The sequence below is a fragment of the Capra hircus genome, chromosome 8 (genome assembly GCF_001704415.2).
Source record: "Capra hircus breed San Clemente chromosome 8, ASM170441v1, whole genome shotgun sequence".
Taxonomy (NCBI): domain Eukaryota; kingdom Metazoa; phylum Chordata; class Mammalia; order Artiodactyla; family Bovidae; genus Capra; species Capra hircus.
The window spans coordinates 83,665,092-83,682,517 of NC_030815.1; the positions used below are offsets into that span (position 1 = coordinate 83,665,092).

At 37.9% G+C, this 17,426-nt stretch overlaps 1 protein-coding gene across 1 annotated transcript in view; it reads right to left on the minus strand.

Moving 5' to 3' along the window:
* Window positions 1-17,205, minus strand: part of IARS (isoleucyl-tRNA synthetase) — an 81,237-nt gene extending 64,032 nt beyond the window's left edge. The window contains exons 1-6 of the mRNA XM_005684159.3: window positions 17,111-17,205; window positions 10,228-10,354; window positions 9,433-9,589; window positions 9,054-9,173; window positions 6,668-6,750; window positions 3,781-3,898 (exon numbers count right to left, since the gene is read on the minus strand). Coding sequence (XP_005684216.2) covers window positions 3,781-3,898; window positions 6,668-6,750; window positions 9,054-9,173; window positions 9,433-9,589; window positions 10,228-10,346 — 597 coding nt within the window. The 5' untranslated portion in view covers window positions 10,347-10,354; window positions 17,111-17,205. The remainder of the gene's footprint in view (window positions 1-3,780; window positions 3,899-6,667; window positions 6,751-9,053; window positions 9,174-9,432; window positions 9,590-10,227; window positions 10,355-17,110) is intronic.

A 17,426-nucleotide genomic window follows, 5' to 3' on the forward strand; every position in this document is an offset into this window, starting at 1 on the left:
CCAGCACCAGGGTCTTTTCAAATGAGTCAGTTCTTCGCACCAGATGGCCAAAGTATTGTAGCTTGAGCTTCAGCATCAGTCCTTCCAATGAATATTCAGGACTGATTTCCTTTAGGATGGACTGGACTGATCTCCTTGCAGCCCAAGAGACTCTCAAGAATCTGCAACATCACAATTTAAAAGCATCAATTCTTCAGTGCTCAGCTTTCTTTATAGTCCAACTGTCACATCCATACATGACCACTGGAAAAACCACAGCCTTGACTCGATGGACCTTTATTGGTAAAGTAACGTCTCTGCATTTTAATATGCTGTCTAGGTTGGTCATAGCTTTTCTTCCAAGGAGCAAGCATCTTTTAATTTCATGGCTGTAGTCACCATCTGCAGTGATTTTGGAACCCCCAAAACATAAAGTTAGCCACTGTTTCCATTGTTTCTCCAATTATTTGCCATAAAGTGATGGGACCGGATGCCATGATCTTAGTTTTCTGAATGCTGAGTTTTAAGCCAACTTTTTCACTCTTCTCTTTCACTTTCATCAAAAGGCTCTTTAGTTCTTCTTCACTTTCTGCCCTAAGGGTGGTGTCATCTGCATATCTGAGGTTATTGATATTTCCCCTGGCAATCTTGATTCCAGTTTGTTGGTCATCCAGCCTGGCATTTTGCATGATGTACTCTGCATATAAGTTAAATAAGCTAAAAACTAAAGGTGATGTAATAATAACAGAAATAATGTGTACAATAAATGTAATGTGCTTGAAACATCCCCAAACCATCCCCTTACTTGGTCTGTGGAAAAACCATCTTCCAAAAAACCAGTCCCTGGCTCCCAAAAGGCTGGGGATCACTGCTATGTTGTTGCTCATTCGATAACCTATTTCTGACTCTTTGTGACCCCATGGACTACAGCACGTCAGGCCTCCGTGCCCACTCTATCTATTACAGTTTGCCCAAGTTCACGGCCATTGAGTCAGTGATACTATCCAACCATCTCATCCACTGCTAAACAGCAGTTAAAATTAAACTTAAAGCTACATGTATAAATGAGAAGAAATTTTAAAACATAATGTTTATTTTAAAATGCAAGGTTCAGAAGAATAATGGATGATACTCAGAAATATATATAAAAACAGTATATACTATTAATGAATTCTTATGTATACAGTAAAAGTATATTAAATAAGCATAATTAAGAAACACCAAATTCAGCATAGTGGTTACCTATCAGGATGTAAAGAAAGAAATGGAAAAGAGAAAGGTGGTATAAATAAATAAACTGTGGTATATTTACCTACACGGTAATTAGAACAAAAGATCCATAACTCTATAAAACATGGATGACTATCACAAGCAATACTGAGTAAGAAAAGCCAGAAAGAAAAGAAGACATAGTATTATCTTCCCATTTCTTCAAAGTACAGAACCAGACAAAATTAACCAACTATTATCTGTGATATTTGATGTATTTGAAAAAAATTGATGCATTTAGTGAAACCAATTTTATTAATCCTTTTGGCCATGGCACAGGGTTTGCAGGATCTTCGTTGCAAAAACAGGGACAACACCTGTGCCCTCGGCAGTGAAAGCTCAGAGTCCTAACCACTGGATCACCAGGGAATTCCCCAATGCAACCCATTACTTGGTATGCTTGGTATGCTTAAGATCTGTGCATGTCCAAATTGAAAAAAAAAAAAAACTGACCTCTATTATATATGGTCAAAGAAAAAACAAACACAGAAACAAAGTACTTATATCTATAAAATGCAGAGGACAGAGAAAATGTTAAATCAGATTATGAAGCTGTAATCATTAAAATTCAGATCATGGGAAACGCTACAAAGCAAAACCTGTTACCCAAACAATGATTTCCAAAGGTGGGGGGTGGGTGGGGGCGAGGGAAGCAAAAGAAGAACACACACACAAAAAAAATGGAGACCTACACGTTAAAAAAGATCTAAGAGACAACTATTACTGAGTATGAACTTTCCTTAGGTCTGGATTAAAAAACAAACAACTAGAAATAACCTTAGGGGAAAAAGATGCTATTTATGAGATAAACAGAAATGTGAACACTGATGATATCCAGCAGTTAAACAATTACAGAATATTTAACATTAAGAATATTAAAAATGATTCATGATGACTTTTTAAGGTGTGACAATAGTACTATGGTAATGTTAAAGAAAGATTAATTTATTAAAGGTACATAACGGATTACTTATCAATAAAATGACATGTCTATTATTTGCTTTTGAAAAAGCATCTGGGAGAAATAAGTGAAGTGTGTAGATGGGGCAGGACTGGCTATAGAGACTATTGGGGATACATGAAAGGCACAGGCGAGTCAGCTAATTATTGTCTACTTCTGTGCATGCTTGAAATTCTTCACTTTAAAGTGTTTTTAAGAAGGAAGAAAACACAGCAATATAATCAGATCTGACAAAGTTTAAGCCTTTGGTACTCAACAGTTATTATATTAATCGCCACATTTTTATGTGCTTAATATACTTTATTAAAAAACTACAATAACAGGAGTCCTTATGAACAATCCAATGAGATGTTGAAAGCATTCTCTAAGATGGAAAATACATCTGAAGTGCAAGTTTTAATAATTTCCAAACCTAAGCCACGAAATAAGAATTCTAAACAGATCTAAGTCCTCTAAAAACAGAGGGTTAAATAATATCAGAAATAAAACCACCATTTGAATACAAACACATGAGAACAGATACTTCTTATTTCTAAAGACTTACAGTCTTTACTATCTCTCTGGATAAGGTAAAGCAGTACACTGAGTCCCTTGGACTGCAAGGAGATCAAACCAGTCAATCCTAAAGGAAATCAATCCTGAATATTCACTTGAAGGACTGATGCTGAAGCTGAAGCTCCAATACTTTGGCCACCTGATACAAAGAGCTGACTCAGCAGAAAAGACCCTGATGCTGGGAAAGATTGAAGGTAGGAGGAGCAGGGGACGACAGAGAACAAGATGGCTGGATGGCATCACTGACTCAATGGACATGAGTTTGAGCAAGCTCTGGGAAATGGTGAAGGACAGGGAAACCTGGCGTGCTGTAGTCCTTGGTGTCGCAAAGAGTTGGACACAACTGAATGACTGAACAAAGAACACTGTGTAAATATCAGACATGTTTAAATTCTTATACTAAAGACAGCAAGTTATTTCATTCATCAAAGAAAAGATCATAACACATCACTAACTGCAAATCAGATTTTCTTCCAAATACTTTTAACAAGTAAATGATATTACAATGTCTGAGACGAGGCATAAAATAATGCTAAGCAATAAGCCTTATGAAACAGTGACTTCAGGAAAATAGAGCAGAGCTGGACTTATTAAATAAAGAGAGGCATAAAAATATGGTTAAAATAAGCAAAATCTATCAATCAAAATCTATCTATTAAGACCAGCCGAGGGCTTCCCCAGTGGCTCAGTTCGTAAAAAACTGCCTGCCAACGCAGGAGAAGCAAGAGATATGGATTTGATCCCTAAGTGGGAAGATCCCCTGGAGAAGGAAATGGAAACCCACTCCAATATTTTTGCCTGGAAAATTCCGTGAACAGAGGAGCCTGGCGGGCCACAGTCCATGAGGTCGCAAAGCGTAAGACAAAACTAAGAGAACACGTGCACACATCGCATTAAAATACATCATTTACATCTCTCCCCAGGCTTAACGTTCCACACTGGGACTAGGTTACCATATCATCACAACCATTTAACTTCTGATTACATAACTTAATGTCCAATGCCATCTCACATACCTTGTAATTCTGGTGAGATTCAAAGTTGGAGAGTGGAGTATTGCATGCAGTGGAAAAAGGCATGACTTTCACACCTCTATAAACAAGCCCTTTATCATAGAGTTGTTTGAAGATCCACCTGGCAAGTAAAGAGAAAGAATTTTTCAAAATCTACATCAAAAAAACCCTGTTTTCCCAAATACAAACATTTATGCCAGTCTAGTTTCCATTTGCAGAGTATCGGACAGGCAAAGACATACAAACACATGTCTCTCAACTGGTGAATAGCTGGTAAATTATAACAGATCAGTATAATGAGATTTTATGTAGACATTAAACCTGGAGAGGGAAATAATAATCCACTCCTGTATTCTTGCCTGGTGAATCCCATGGACATAGGAGCCTGGCAGGCTACAATCAATGGGGTTGCAAAGAGTCAGACACCACTTAGCGACTAAACAACAACAACGTAGACATTAAAAGTGCTAGTATCTGTTGACACAGAAAGATGCTCAAGACTTGATGTTGACTGAGAAAAGCAATTGACACCATATTGTACAATGAGGTACCAATTATGTAAAACTATATATATCAGTATACATATTTATATTTTTAGAGATGTTAAAAAATAGGTTTCCACCAATGTATTAACTTACAGTTGGGATTTTAGGTTTTTTTGTTTTTCTTCATACTTTTCTGGTGTATTGTTTAAATTTCACTATAATGGACAGTTTTACAAAGGCTTAAGTAGAAATAATTGGGATTAGAATCAGATATCTCTCCTATAGTCAGTCAAGAATATTTATTAAACACTTAAACATGTTGCATTATGCTAAGTGCACCAAGACACTGCATAACAGTCATCCCAGGTTCTCCTGTGGTGACCAGTCACCTTTCCCAGATGGATACAAGAATCCATTTGGTGGGAATCCTTACTTAATTCTGCCTTTATTAACCCATTTTTGTAGTTTGAGTCCTAAGTACTCAGAACAATAAATGAATTAAATTCTCTCCCATATGCTAAAATACATTTTTGTGAAAAAACTGTGCACAAATTTTCATGGTAATCCTTGACTTTGAATAAAGTCTGAAAGCCTGGTGTCTTGTAGCAAATTTCCCAAGTTTAAACTTTAAATTAAATTATATATTCTGATTCAAGTACATTCACAGGAGACCAGAGGAACTATCAGATTTGATATCATTAAGATCCAGATTCAAACCTAAGAGCCATATAACTCGCTGAGTGATCTCAGACAAATCACAATCACTTGCCTTTACCTCCAACAGGGTCTAACCCCAATTCACAAGACTTTCTGAATCACCTGGAAAAACTGATATGGAAGTACTTTATATATACTCAAAAGTACCAACTCAATCTAAATTATCATCATTAATGTTATCATTTTAAATGTATCACCTATTATTATTTTTATATTCACACTAGGTTTATGTGCCTTATTTATATGCCAACACATTCCTCAGGAATAACTAACATTCTAATACTAACAGGCTTTGAACGATTTTCCCCTGACTGAAATATGTTTTAATGTAAATAAAGAATACGATGTAAAGCTGCGGCAGCACTAGCAGTGTGGTAGCACTAGCCACATGTGCTCATTTAAATTTATTAAAATTAGAAACTCAGTTTCTCAGTCATACTAATCACATTTAAGTGCTAAATACTTAAATGCTGATCTAGAGCATAAAGAATACCTTCTTTCTCAGATATTTAACAGAAACCCTGCTTTTTTACAATGCACTAGTCATGAGAACTCCAGCTAGTCAGTGAAATAGGAAGAAAGTTCCTGTCCAAAGTTCCGGCCTTGTCAGAGTATTTAATCAACTTCTACACTTGGATATATGGGTCTCGAGATGCACTCACAGGGGTACATTAGAGTCAGAGGGTCTGAGAACTACCCTAGATATCTAGCTCCTCAAAGGACATGTGCCAAGCATTTGCAACAGATCTTGACTAATAGAAATGTAATCAGAAAAAAAAAAAAAAAAGAAATGTAATCAGGAAGACAGGAAGACAGTAAGAAGCACAAGCACTTCAGTGCAGGGCCAAAAAAAAAAAAAAAGAATCCTACAAAAGATCTCTGCAACTCACCTGTAATTATACATAACTTAACAAAAGTAGGACTTCCTCAAGGTCTGAGTTATGTACACAGGGCATTGTGTAGCCATAATAACTGTTTGCCAACTAATGATATGTAATGATTCTCAGACTACTATAGGAAGCTCAAGTTAAATTACCTATCAAAACTGGCATTGCAACAATTCTTATTTACAGGTAAAGGAAACAAAACTAGTTTTGAATCTGTTAGGAAATAGTGACTGCATATATAATTTCTCTCAGTAAAAAATTCAAGTACACATCAAAAATTCAAGTATCATTAATACCTTCTTAGAATCTAAAATATACTGAATTCAAAAATAAATTTAGGGGTAAAAGGAATGAACAGTACTATAGAATTTCAGGGAATATAAATACTCTGCATGATACCAGAATTATGGAAGTATGTCATCACATTATCCGTCCAAATCCAAAGAATGTACAAGAAGAGGGAACCCTAATGGAAACTCTGGACTTCAGTTGATTGTGACCTGTCAATACAGGTTCATGAATTGTAACAAATGTACCACTCTGGTGGGGGATGTTGATAATAGAGGAGGCTCTGTATGTGTGGAGGCACAAAGTATGTAGGAAATGTCTATATCTTCCTCTTTTTATCTTTTTAGAGCATTTTTAGGTTCACAGCAAAATTAAGTCTTTAAAAAACAAAGAAAAAACAAATCAATTCCCAAAGATTTCAGGTAACTATGAAACAAGCTGATTCATACTAGAGCATCTCTCTACTAACTAACACAATAAAACAATTATATTTATACCATCAAATAAACTTACCAGACAGATTCCATGAATTGTGGATACAGAGTTTTGTAGTCATTGTCAAAGTCAATCCATCGGCCAAGTCTGGTAATAGTAGACTTAAAACATGTGAATATTAAAAAAATAGGAATATTAGAGTTTTTAGATGACATGTTACTACATAACAATTATCATCATTATATATGATGATTTTGGAAGAACAATCAATGGTTCAAGTAAATCTATATTGTAAACAACACATAAAAGTCTACCAAAGCTACCAAATGTCAAACACTGCAGATCTAACTGTTGCTGCCATGAATCATCAATGGTTGCTAAAATTAATGAGTCATAGTATGATAAGAGGAGAAGGCAATGGCAACCCACTCCAGTAACTCCTGCCTGGAAAATCCTATGGACGGAGGAGCCTGGCAGACTGCAGTCCATGGGGTCGCTAAGAGTCGGGCATGACTGAACGACTTCACTTTCACTTTTCACTTTCATGCATTGGAGAAGGAAATGGCAACCCACTCCAGTGTTCTTGCCTGGAGAATCCCAGGGACGGGGGAGCCTGGTGGGCTGCCGTCTATGGGGTCACACAGAGTTGGACACGACTGAAGCGACTTAGCAGTAGCAGTATGATAAGAAACAGGGTACTTACTAATTACAAAGGAAAACCTGAAACTTGACAATGGAGAAACTTCACAGAATCGCCTTAGTGAACATTAACAATGCCAATGAGACATATCATCACTGCGTGCCTTCTGGTGTGACAGACTAAGAGGGCTTGACGTTACTTCTTAGGCATTTTTGCCAAAACAGTATAACCTAAACTGAATCATGAGGAAATAACAGACATTGAGGGAATTTCTGTATTCTTTAAAAGTGACAAGGTCATGAAGACAAAAGATTGAAGGAATGTTCCAGATTGAAGGAGACTGCAGAGATACAACAACTAAATGAAATCTGTATTCCTGGACTGGATCTTGCATCAGAAATAAGAATTAGCAGACAACTGGTTAAATCTGAATAGGTGTATAATATTATATCAATGTTAATTTCCTGATTTTGATAATTATACCATAGTCATTAAAGGTGTTAGCTTTTGGGAAGTGGGTGATTGGTATGCTGCTGCTGCTGTAAGTCGCTTGTAGTGTCTGACTCTGTGCGACCCCACAGACGGCAGCCCACCAGGCTCCGCCATCCCTGGGATTCTCCAGGCAAGAACACTGGAGTGGGTTGCCATTTCCTTCTCCAACGCATGAAAGTGAAAAGTCAAAGTGAAGTCACTCAGTCGTGTCCAACTCTTTGCGACTCCATGGACTGCAGCCTACCAGGCTCCTCTGTCCATGGGATTTTCCAGGTTAGAGTACTTGAGTGGGGTGCCATTGCCTTCTCCGGGGTGACTGGTATAGATGCTCTTTATACTATTTTTTTGGGGAAAAAGGAAGCCCACATGTATATTACAATCATCAGGACTTTTTCCTATTAGTGACCAGGCAATAAAGGTAGATTCAGGAAAGTTAGGTTAGGAGAAAATTAAGGAGCTTTGATTTTTAGGTTGGTGAAATCAAATTTCATTAAACAATAAAAATAAGTTTTGAGCAGAAAGAGCACAATAGTCTTGAGAAATAACTTGGCAAGGTAAGTGGAAAGAACATGAGCAAGAGACCAATTATTAGATTGTTATAGAAATGAAGATAATGGTGGCTGAAAGACGAGGCTGTAGGAATGAAAAGAAATGTCTAGATAAGAGATATTAAGAAAGGTTTGCTCGAATTTGACATTTGAACAGGTCATGATGATTAAATTTGAAGTCTAGAAGACTGATACCACTGGCAGGAACAGCAAATTTGAAAAAATGATAAGATCATGAATATGGGAAAAAATAAAAGCCAGACATGTTTTTGAATTGTACAGGTATCTGTACAGTTGTACAACAATCTGAGAGGCAGGGAGGAAAGGGGAAGTTGAAGACCTTTGTTTCTAAGCCCATCAGAATTAAGAGAAGACAATACTCTGCCAGACTTGATAGTTATACTTAAACGTATCAGCTGTGGGAGGTCTATGCCTAGAAAAGCAGTGAGCAAGATGGGCATCAAGCTAATATAAGGAGTCCAAATGTGAATCATTTTTAATATCTGAATTTTAAAATTGCAACATTCAAGTTAATCTGTTTGCTAGGACAGCATGATTCCTGTCATACACTGTGGGTAGGTAGGAGATTAAATTTGGAAGATCAGGAACATAGAAATCAGACAGTTTATGTAATGAAGTTGAAGATGGAAGCTAAACAGTCCTTTAAAGAGGACAGTCAACTTTGGGTGCATGTCATAAAAAGCACAAATGATCATAAAGTATTTCAACTCCCCTTTAAAAACTAGTTTTTTTTAAAAATTCTACTTAAAACAACCAACCATACCTTCCATTCAGCAGAGTATCGCATCACAATTGCTCGGCACTGACTGTTATACTCTGCAATCCCCAATCTGGCTACATCCTCTGGTCCTCTGATTCCCAGGGTCTTATCAATTTCATATTCCTGAAAATTTGCAGTAAGATTGTTAACATCCCTGTCCTATGAAATAAATGCAATTCAACAAAGCAAGAAAATAAAAGGGATTTAAAAAAATTAGTTCTCAGAAAATCTATAGAGAAAATGAACTGTACATAGTATTACAGAAATAAAGTTAAAGAATATCTGATTATAGTAAAAATTCATATTTTAACATATTATATATAGAAATATAATGCTTATTTTAAAATATCAGAACATAATACGGCTGATGACTCAAACATACCACAGGTAAACCATGACAATCCCAACCAAATCTTCTGTCAACGTGAAACCCACTCTGGTGAGCATATCTTGTAACTATATCTTTAATTGTCCCTGCAAGTATATGTCCATAGTGAGGCAGTCCAGTTGCAAAAGGAGGCCCATCATAGAAGGTAAATCTAAGAGGTAAGAAAAATTTGTTGTTACTTTAAAATAGACAGCAAAAATTACGACAGAATTTTATTATAGACAGCTCCTGTAACAGCAGAGTCTTTGGGGAGAAGAAAAGCTGCAAGGCTAGGAAACTCAGACACAACTCATTAGATACCTACTGGAGGCCTTGCATTCAAAAAGGCTAATTATGACCATTTGGAGAGACCTGCATTAGACCATCCATTCTTCATTTATTAGTTCTATGAGCTAAAGGAAATTATTCACCCTGATCATAATTTAGATCATCTGTAAAACTGGGCAAAAAACACCTTTTTGAGCAGAAGTGATACATGATAAAAACAGTAATTAAAGAAAAGACTAGTTTTTAGGTGAATGGAGAATAGAGGTAGGAAGAACCCCAACAGGAAGCTACTACACTACTTGTCTAAATGCTTAAATGAGAATGGTGATAATAAGAAAAGTGGAAAGGAAGAGACTTGATATATAAACTATCTGGAAGACCTCTTTAAGAAACTGAATCTACCTCTAGTAATTAAGAACTCATTAATTCAACATGTATCTACTACTGAGATATATAAAGAAGTAGGAGATTCTGAGAAATGATTATTTTTAGCCTATACCTTTACCAAAGAAATTCACATACTTTGGCCTATGTTTTGATTGCTTTAAGCATTCTTGGAAACAATTAAAGTCAGACCAAAACTGCAAGATTTTCTCTTCTTCAGCAGGAAAATTGATGTTTTCTGGAACTTGTTGAACCATTTTTGTCACTGCAAGAGAAATCAAATTTTTTATTCTCAAAGGAGAAATCGAGGAATAACAGAATACCATACTTTAAAATGAATGTTCCGATCACTAGCCATGATACTACATGGTACTTTAAACTTTTTAAAGGTAAAGTTTACATACCATCAAGTTCACCCTTTTAAAGTGTACAATTCACTTTTACCTTTTTCTTCTTAAAGTATATACACAAGACTGTGCAACCACCACCACTCTCTAATTTCAAAACAGTTCATCAGTATTCCCTCTTTGGCCTTCAAAGAACTGTACACATCAGCAGTCACTGTCCATCCTCTTCTTCACTAGACTTCTCGTGACTGTTCTGCCTCCTTTCTAGATCTTCCTATTTTGGACATTCCACATAAATGAAATTACGTATACACAGACTACTGGGTCTGGCTTCTTTTACTTAGAATTATGTTTTCAAGGTTCATCCATGTTGTAACATATACTCATACTTCATTTTTCATTTATGGCTGAATAATAATTCATTTTACAGATATGACACTTTTTCTTTATTAATTCCTCAGTCCATGGACATTAGCATTGTTTTCACTTTTGGACAGGGCAGTTTTTATGTGGACATAAGTTTTCAGCTCTTAGGTAAATACCTAGGAGTGAAACTGCTGGGTTATGGTAACTGCATTCAACTTTTTGAGAAACTGCCAAAATGTGTTCCAAAGCTGCTGTGTCATTTCACATTCTCCTAGAAGAGAGTAAGATTCCAGTTTTTCTACATCCTCACTCCTTATTGTCCATCTTGGTATGAAGTAGTATCTCACTGTGCTTTTGATTTCCATTTCCCTAATGATTAGTGATGCTGAGTTTGTTGGTCATTTTATACCTTCTTTGGAGAAGTGTCTATTCATCTTTTGCCTAGTGTTTAATTCGGCTGTCTTTTTACTGCTAAATTGTAAGAATTCTTTTTTTTTTCAAGAGAAGAAATAGAAGTATTTTCTTTATATTATCACCTACAAATTGCTCAGGCTTACATTTTATTTTTATTATCTGTTATCCATTTGAGTTAATTTGTGAAGTGTGTAAAGTATATGTCTAGATTAATTATTTTGTATATGGATGACCAGTTGTTTCAGCACCATTTATTTGTTGAAAACACTGTCCTTCCTTTATTGAATTGTCTTTACTGCTATGTTGTATAGCAGTGGTGAGAGAGAACTGTTTGTGTTCTTCCTGATCTTAGTGGGAAAGTACATAGTTTCTCACCCTAAGTATGATGTTATTTGTAGATTTTTGAGATGTCACTTATCCAATTCAGGAAATTCCATTCTAGTCCTATTTTTCTGAGAGTGCTTAAAATCAATAAGTCAAGTGCATTTCCTGCATCTCTCTGTAGGACTGTATGATTTTCTTGTCTGTTGGCATGATGGACTATGTTAATTAATTTTTGAATATTGAACCAGCCTTGTATACTTGGAATAAACTCTACTTGATCATGATGTATAATTATTTTTATGGCTTGGTTTTATGATTTGGTTTTTATTCTATTTTATTTGACAGAACTAAAGGACTAACCATGAAATGGCAAATACACAAACTGATTAAAAATAAAATTAGGGAATCTAATTAAAATTATATGGAAATTCAAGACCAGGGAAAATTTAAATCATGCAGATCCTTGGTCTAAATTAGCAACACTGATTCAAAATATGACTGTCAGCTTCCTGGCAGCCAAGACAAGGGATTAAAAAGTCAAAAGGATATTGATTTTGCACATAAGTGAAAATCTATAGAAAATGAGATTTATGCCACAGAGGTCTGAGTCACACACAGAAATCAGTGATCTGTTTTAACATTAGAAAAAGTTGTTTGTAAAGTTTGTTACAAGCAGTATTTCTCCTTTTGTCCCTCTTTCATTCATTTTTGAGATGTGAGAGTGCCTTTGAGTTTTATATAGGAAAACAATAAGGAAAGAACATGTGTGCCATTTAACTCAACTATCCATTTTCTGATTAGAGCAAGCCATTCGCAAGCGTGTGTGTGTGCTAAATCGCTTTAGTCATGTCCAACTCTGTGCAACCCTATGGACTGTAGCCTGCCAGGCTCCTCTGTTCATGGGATTCTCCAAGCAAGAATACTGGAGTGGGCTGTCATGCCCTCCTCCAGGGGATCTTCCCAACCCAGAGATTGAACCTGTATCTCTTATGTATCCTGCATTGGCAGGCAGGATACATACTTACTACTAGTGCCACCTGGGAAGCCCAGAGTGTGCCATTAAATATTATTAAACAGAAGTTGAAAGACATTTTGGATCTTCAGCTCTTGTCATAACTCACAGACTTTCAGGATGGCTGCTGCTGCTGCTAAGTCGCTTCAATCGTGTCCGACTCTGTGCGACCCCACAGACGGCAGCCCATCAGGTTCCCCTGTGCCTGGGATTCTCCAGGCAAGAACACTGGAGTGGGTTGCCATTCCCTTCTCCAATGCATGAAAGTGAAAAGTGAAAGTGAAGTTGCTCAGTCGTGTCCGACTCTTCGAGACCCCATGGACTGCAGCCCATCAGGCTCTTCCGTCCATGGGATTTTCCAGGATGGAGAGAGGCATTAAAGTCAGTGCATTTACTGATGTAGGAGTCCTATTGGATCAGTGACAACCTTATTAGAGACAAGTTGAAACTTAAAGACGTTATATCTGAAGACTAACAGATCTTCAGATATCAACACATTTATGTCAGTCACTCTTAATGCTTGTCAAGGCTGGTCCTATTATTCCAGCATCTATAAAAGTTGACTGGAGTAGACTCACCAGCCCTTCCTCAGATTAAGGAGTCCAAATCTACATTTTAACAAGATCTGAGGGGATTAGCATGCACATCAAAATTTAAGTCCTTCTCTTAAACTGTTCTGTTATTTTATTTATCTAAACATTTTTTTTTTAAAGAAAATGAGAGTTAAGCTTTCTGTGAAGATGGCTTTAAAGTTTTATAAAATTTCCAGTGAGCCTTTACATCTCCAGAGATTAAGAACCACAGCATTATTAGGCCAAATACAAAGACCCCATGTAATGGCACTGACTATTCCAGGAAGTTTCATGTATCAGTGACCGGGCTATGGCGGCTGCTGAGGAGAAACAGCCCCCATGCATATATCACAGGATTGCTCTAGCCCCTCACATCCACTGGAGAGCTGTACCTGCACAACAGCATCCAGTAACCACAGGGCTTGTGGGTGAAAGTGGGAGCAGAAAGAGGAGGGGGATTAACCTTACCAGGTCATGCTCGGGGAAACAATCTCCTCTTCTTCCTTTGAACTATAATTCAAGGTCTCCACTATCTTCCCTATTCCATGACTCCTGACCTCTTTAGCCTCAACATCCTGTTCAGTAATTTCTAGATACACTCCTTGACCTTTACTTGTTTTTATCTCAACATACCTTGGAAAAGCACACACAAAAAATTTAAAAATAAATCTCATGATCTTCTTTACCACACTTGCTCCCATTTTTAATATTACTGTTCTAGTAGTTCCACTATTTCTTCCCATTACCTGAAATTTCTGAGTCATCTTTAATACAACCAGATGATCCCCACATCCAACACATCACCAAGTTACATGGGTCTGACTTCTAAGTCTAATTCTCTATTCCATCTTCCTCATTCCCAGATCTTCATAACTTGTTACATTAAGTCAAATTTAACCCCAGTGGCGGGTCCATCACCAGCCTTTTTAAAGACAACTTATATCTTATTAACATATAAGCCAGAGAGGCAGGCATTGGAGAAGGAAATGGCAACCCACTCCAGTATTCTGGCCTGGAGAAGCCCAGGGACAGAGGAGCCTGATGCGCTGCCATCTATGGGGTCGCACAGAGTCGGACATGACTGAAGTGACTAAGCAGCAGCAGCAGCAGCAGCAGCAGCAAGCCAGAGATATACTTACACAAATGTGTAAAATATGTACAAAGATATCAGCTGAAGCACTTCTATAGACAAATATCAGGAAATAATTTAAATACCCATGAACAGGTAATAGACTAAAATAAATTATGGTACATCAATGCCATGCAGGCAGTAAAAATAATAAACGAAAATATGTAAGCATACATATTACTTAAACATACTGACAAACAGTGAGTCACAGTTGCTGATAGTAATTTATACTATATGCAATATATTACTGTCAAGTGATTAGAAAATCTACATATATATACTAAGTCTATGTTTAAGCAAGTCTGTACTTAATTTAGAAGGCTACCCACCAAACTTAACAACGGCTACCACCAGAGAATAGGATACAATGAGGAAAGTGTGAAGGAACATTTTTTTATTTACTTCATATTACTCTGTTTTTATTATTTTTGAGTATGTCATTAACTTTATCAGATGTCCCTGGTGCCTCAGAAAGTAAAGAATCTGTCTGCAATATGGGAAACCCAGGTTTGATTCCTGGGTACAGAAGATCCCCTGGAGGAGGAAATGGCTACCCACCCCAGTATTCTTGCCTGGAGAATTCCATGGACAGAGGAGCCTGGCGGGCTACAGTCCATGAGGTCACAAAAAGTCAGACACAACAAGAGAAAAATAAATACTATATATCCTGCACACCACCTTCCTAATGGAAAAGTTCTAGAAGTACCATTTCTGTATTAAAAAAATATATATATATCCAGTGGTTCCTTACTCCCAGCGGTTTCTGTTCAGGCTTTTCTCTGGGGCAGCATGATCTTACCTACAATTCCTGCTTCTGACCTTTTCTTTACTCTTAAAAACACTCAAGCTCCAAACTATATCACATTCTTAGACACTGCTGAAAAACAAAACTTTTGGCTAACATAACTGCTTTCCAGTATCAGGCCCTTTCTCTTAAGTACTCTAGCACTAGTTAGCATAAATGTACTCTGCTCTATGGGAATTTACCAATCCAACTTTTTCAAAATTAAATATCCCCCTCCCCAGCATCTGTTCCTCTCCTACACATCAAGGTTTATTTATATCGCATTTCTCTCCAATTCAACTGTAAACTTGTTGCTGGCAAAAGCATTTCACTAACCTCTTACTATTTTATGTCTTACTGTGTGCTTACACAGCATAGGTGCTCAAAAATATTTAAATGAATCCCTTTGTCAGCATCCTTAGTGATACTCCTTCCAATTGATTTTCTAATCTATCCCACTCCATTGGCTCCTCTTGCCAAGAATGATTAAGAGGGTTGGCTTTGGAATGTGACGGTTTTGATGCCACAACTTAGTATGTGGCTTATAGGAAAAGTTATTCAACCTTTAAATTTCAATATATCATCTGTAAAATAAAGGTTGTAAATACTCGCAATGCTAATTTAAAATTAAGTGAAATCACAGCAATCACTTGCCATCTATGGAAACTATTACTACTTCTTTGTCCACAAATGCTACTCTTACTGCCTTTGCCCAGTCACTAAATCATCTTCCCAACAAGAATTAGAGTGCAGTCTACATTGAGCTGCCTCCTGTTCCCTATAATTCACTCTAATAATCACTTATGAAAAGGATATTTTATCCACTATTTTACCAATAATTTTTAAAAGCTCAGTTTATTTACTAAAATCCCTAAATCAATTGCTTTGCCTCTAGTTTCATCCTGCCTTTCTTCTCTGCAACTCCTGAATGAATGCAAAAACTAATATTGTCCCACCTAAAAACAAAAAAACCCAAAAAACCTCATCTTCCTTCATGTATTCATTTCAAACACCACTTCACTAAAGAAGAAAATCATAAATTCATAAGGCTGGAAGTTAAGCATCGTCTCCCACTTGTTCCTCACATAAGGCTACAGTGAATACAGCAACTCATCTCCTCAATCACACACAACCTAAAATCCTGCTATACATTACACTACAGTCCTTTGCACCTACTCCTCCAGTTACTATTCATTTTCAGGGCCAAATCCACTTAGTTCTTGAGAAGCCTTCTTCTCTCATCGAAGAACTGATCCTCATCTGGGCCCTTGGATTATTGTATAAAAGACTGTTAGACTGGAAACGCCGCGCTTACTTACTTCCCTCTAATCCCAGACACCCAGCAATATATGCTCATTTATGGGAACCTAAGATGCTAAAGCTGAAACTCCAGTACTTTGGCCACCTCATGCGAAGAGTTGACTCATTGGAAAAGACTCTGATGCTGGGAGGGATTGGGGGCAGGAGGAGAAGGGGGACGACCGAGGATGAGATGGCTGGATGGCATCACTGACTCTATGGACGCGAGTCTGAGTGACCTCCGGGAGCTGGTGATGGACAGGGAGGCCTGGCGTGCTGCGATTCATAGGGTCGCAAAGAGTCAGACACGACTGAGCGACTGAACTGAAGACTTGATTTGTTCTTATGAATACCTAGACTTTCAAGTAATTTCGTTCACCTTCTGAACTTCTCCAGTGAGCTCGATCACACCAAATTTTCTGAATCACTCAATGGCTCAAGTGTTAGTTACCAGGATCCCAGGCTGAAGCTGGGTAACCTGCAAGGTTTATAACGCTCGGTCGAACCGCTGAGCCAGGATTGGTACCTAGTTGGATTCTTCAGCCCCATTTAGACCGTCTCCCAGTCTTTTCCTTGGAAACGGATATGCACGTACTAACCCATGGCCCCCAATACACATTAAAAATAATTCTTGAAAACCAGAGGGGACCGTGGGTCTCCGTGGGCAGGAAGGGGCGTATCTGAAGGGCCAGTGGGCAGGACAAGGTGACCTGAGGAGCCCCGCGGACAAGACAGGGAGTACCTGAGGGGCCCCACGAGCAGGACCGAGCATACCTTAGCGGCCTCCAGGACGGCGTAGCTCTGAAAGAAACGAGTCTACGTCTCGCCCGGGTGATGCAATGTCCAGACAGCGTGAGGCTAAGAGGAAGACTCCCGGTTTGCCACGGCCAATCAGAGCCCGGCATTTGACACCCATCAACAAGCCGGACGCCTATTGGCAAAGTGGGTCCCAATCACTCCCACCCGTCTTTCCTAGGTGTGCACTGAGAAGCTTGCGGTCTAGTCCCGGGCGTGACGGCTATACCTTAACGTTCCTCAAGCAGCTAGGGCAATGGTGGAGGACGCGACCGTTTTATAGAACGGAGACTGA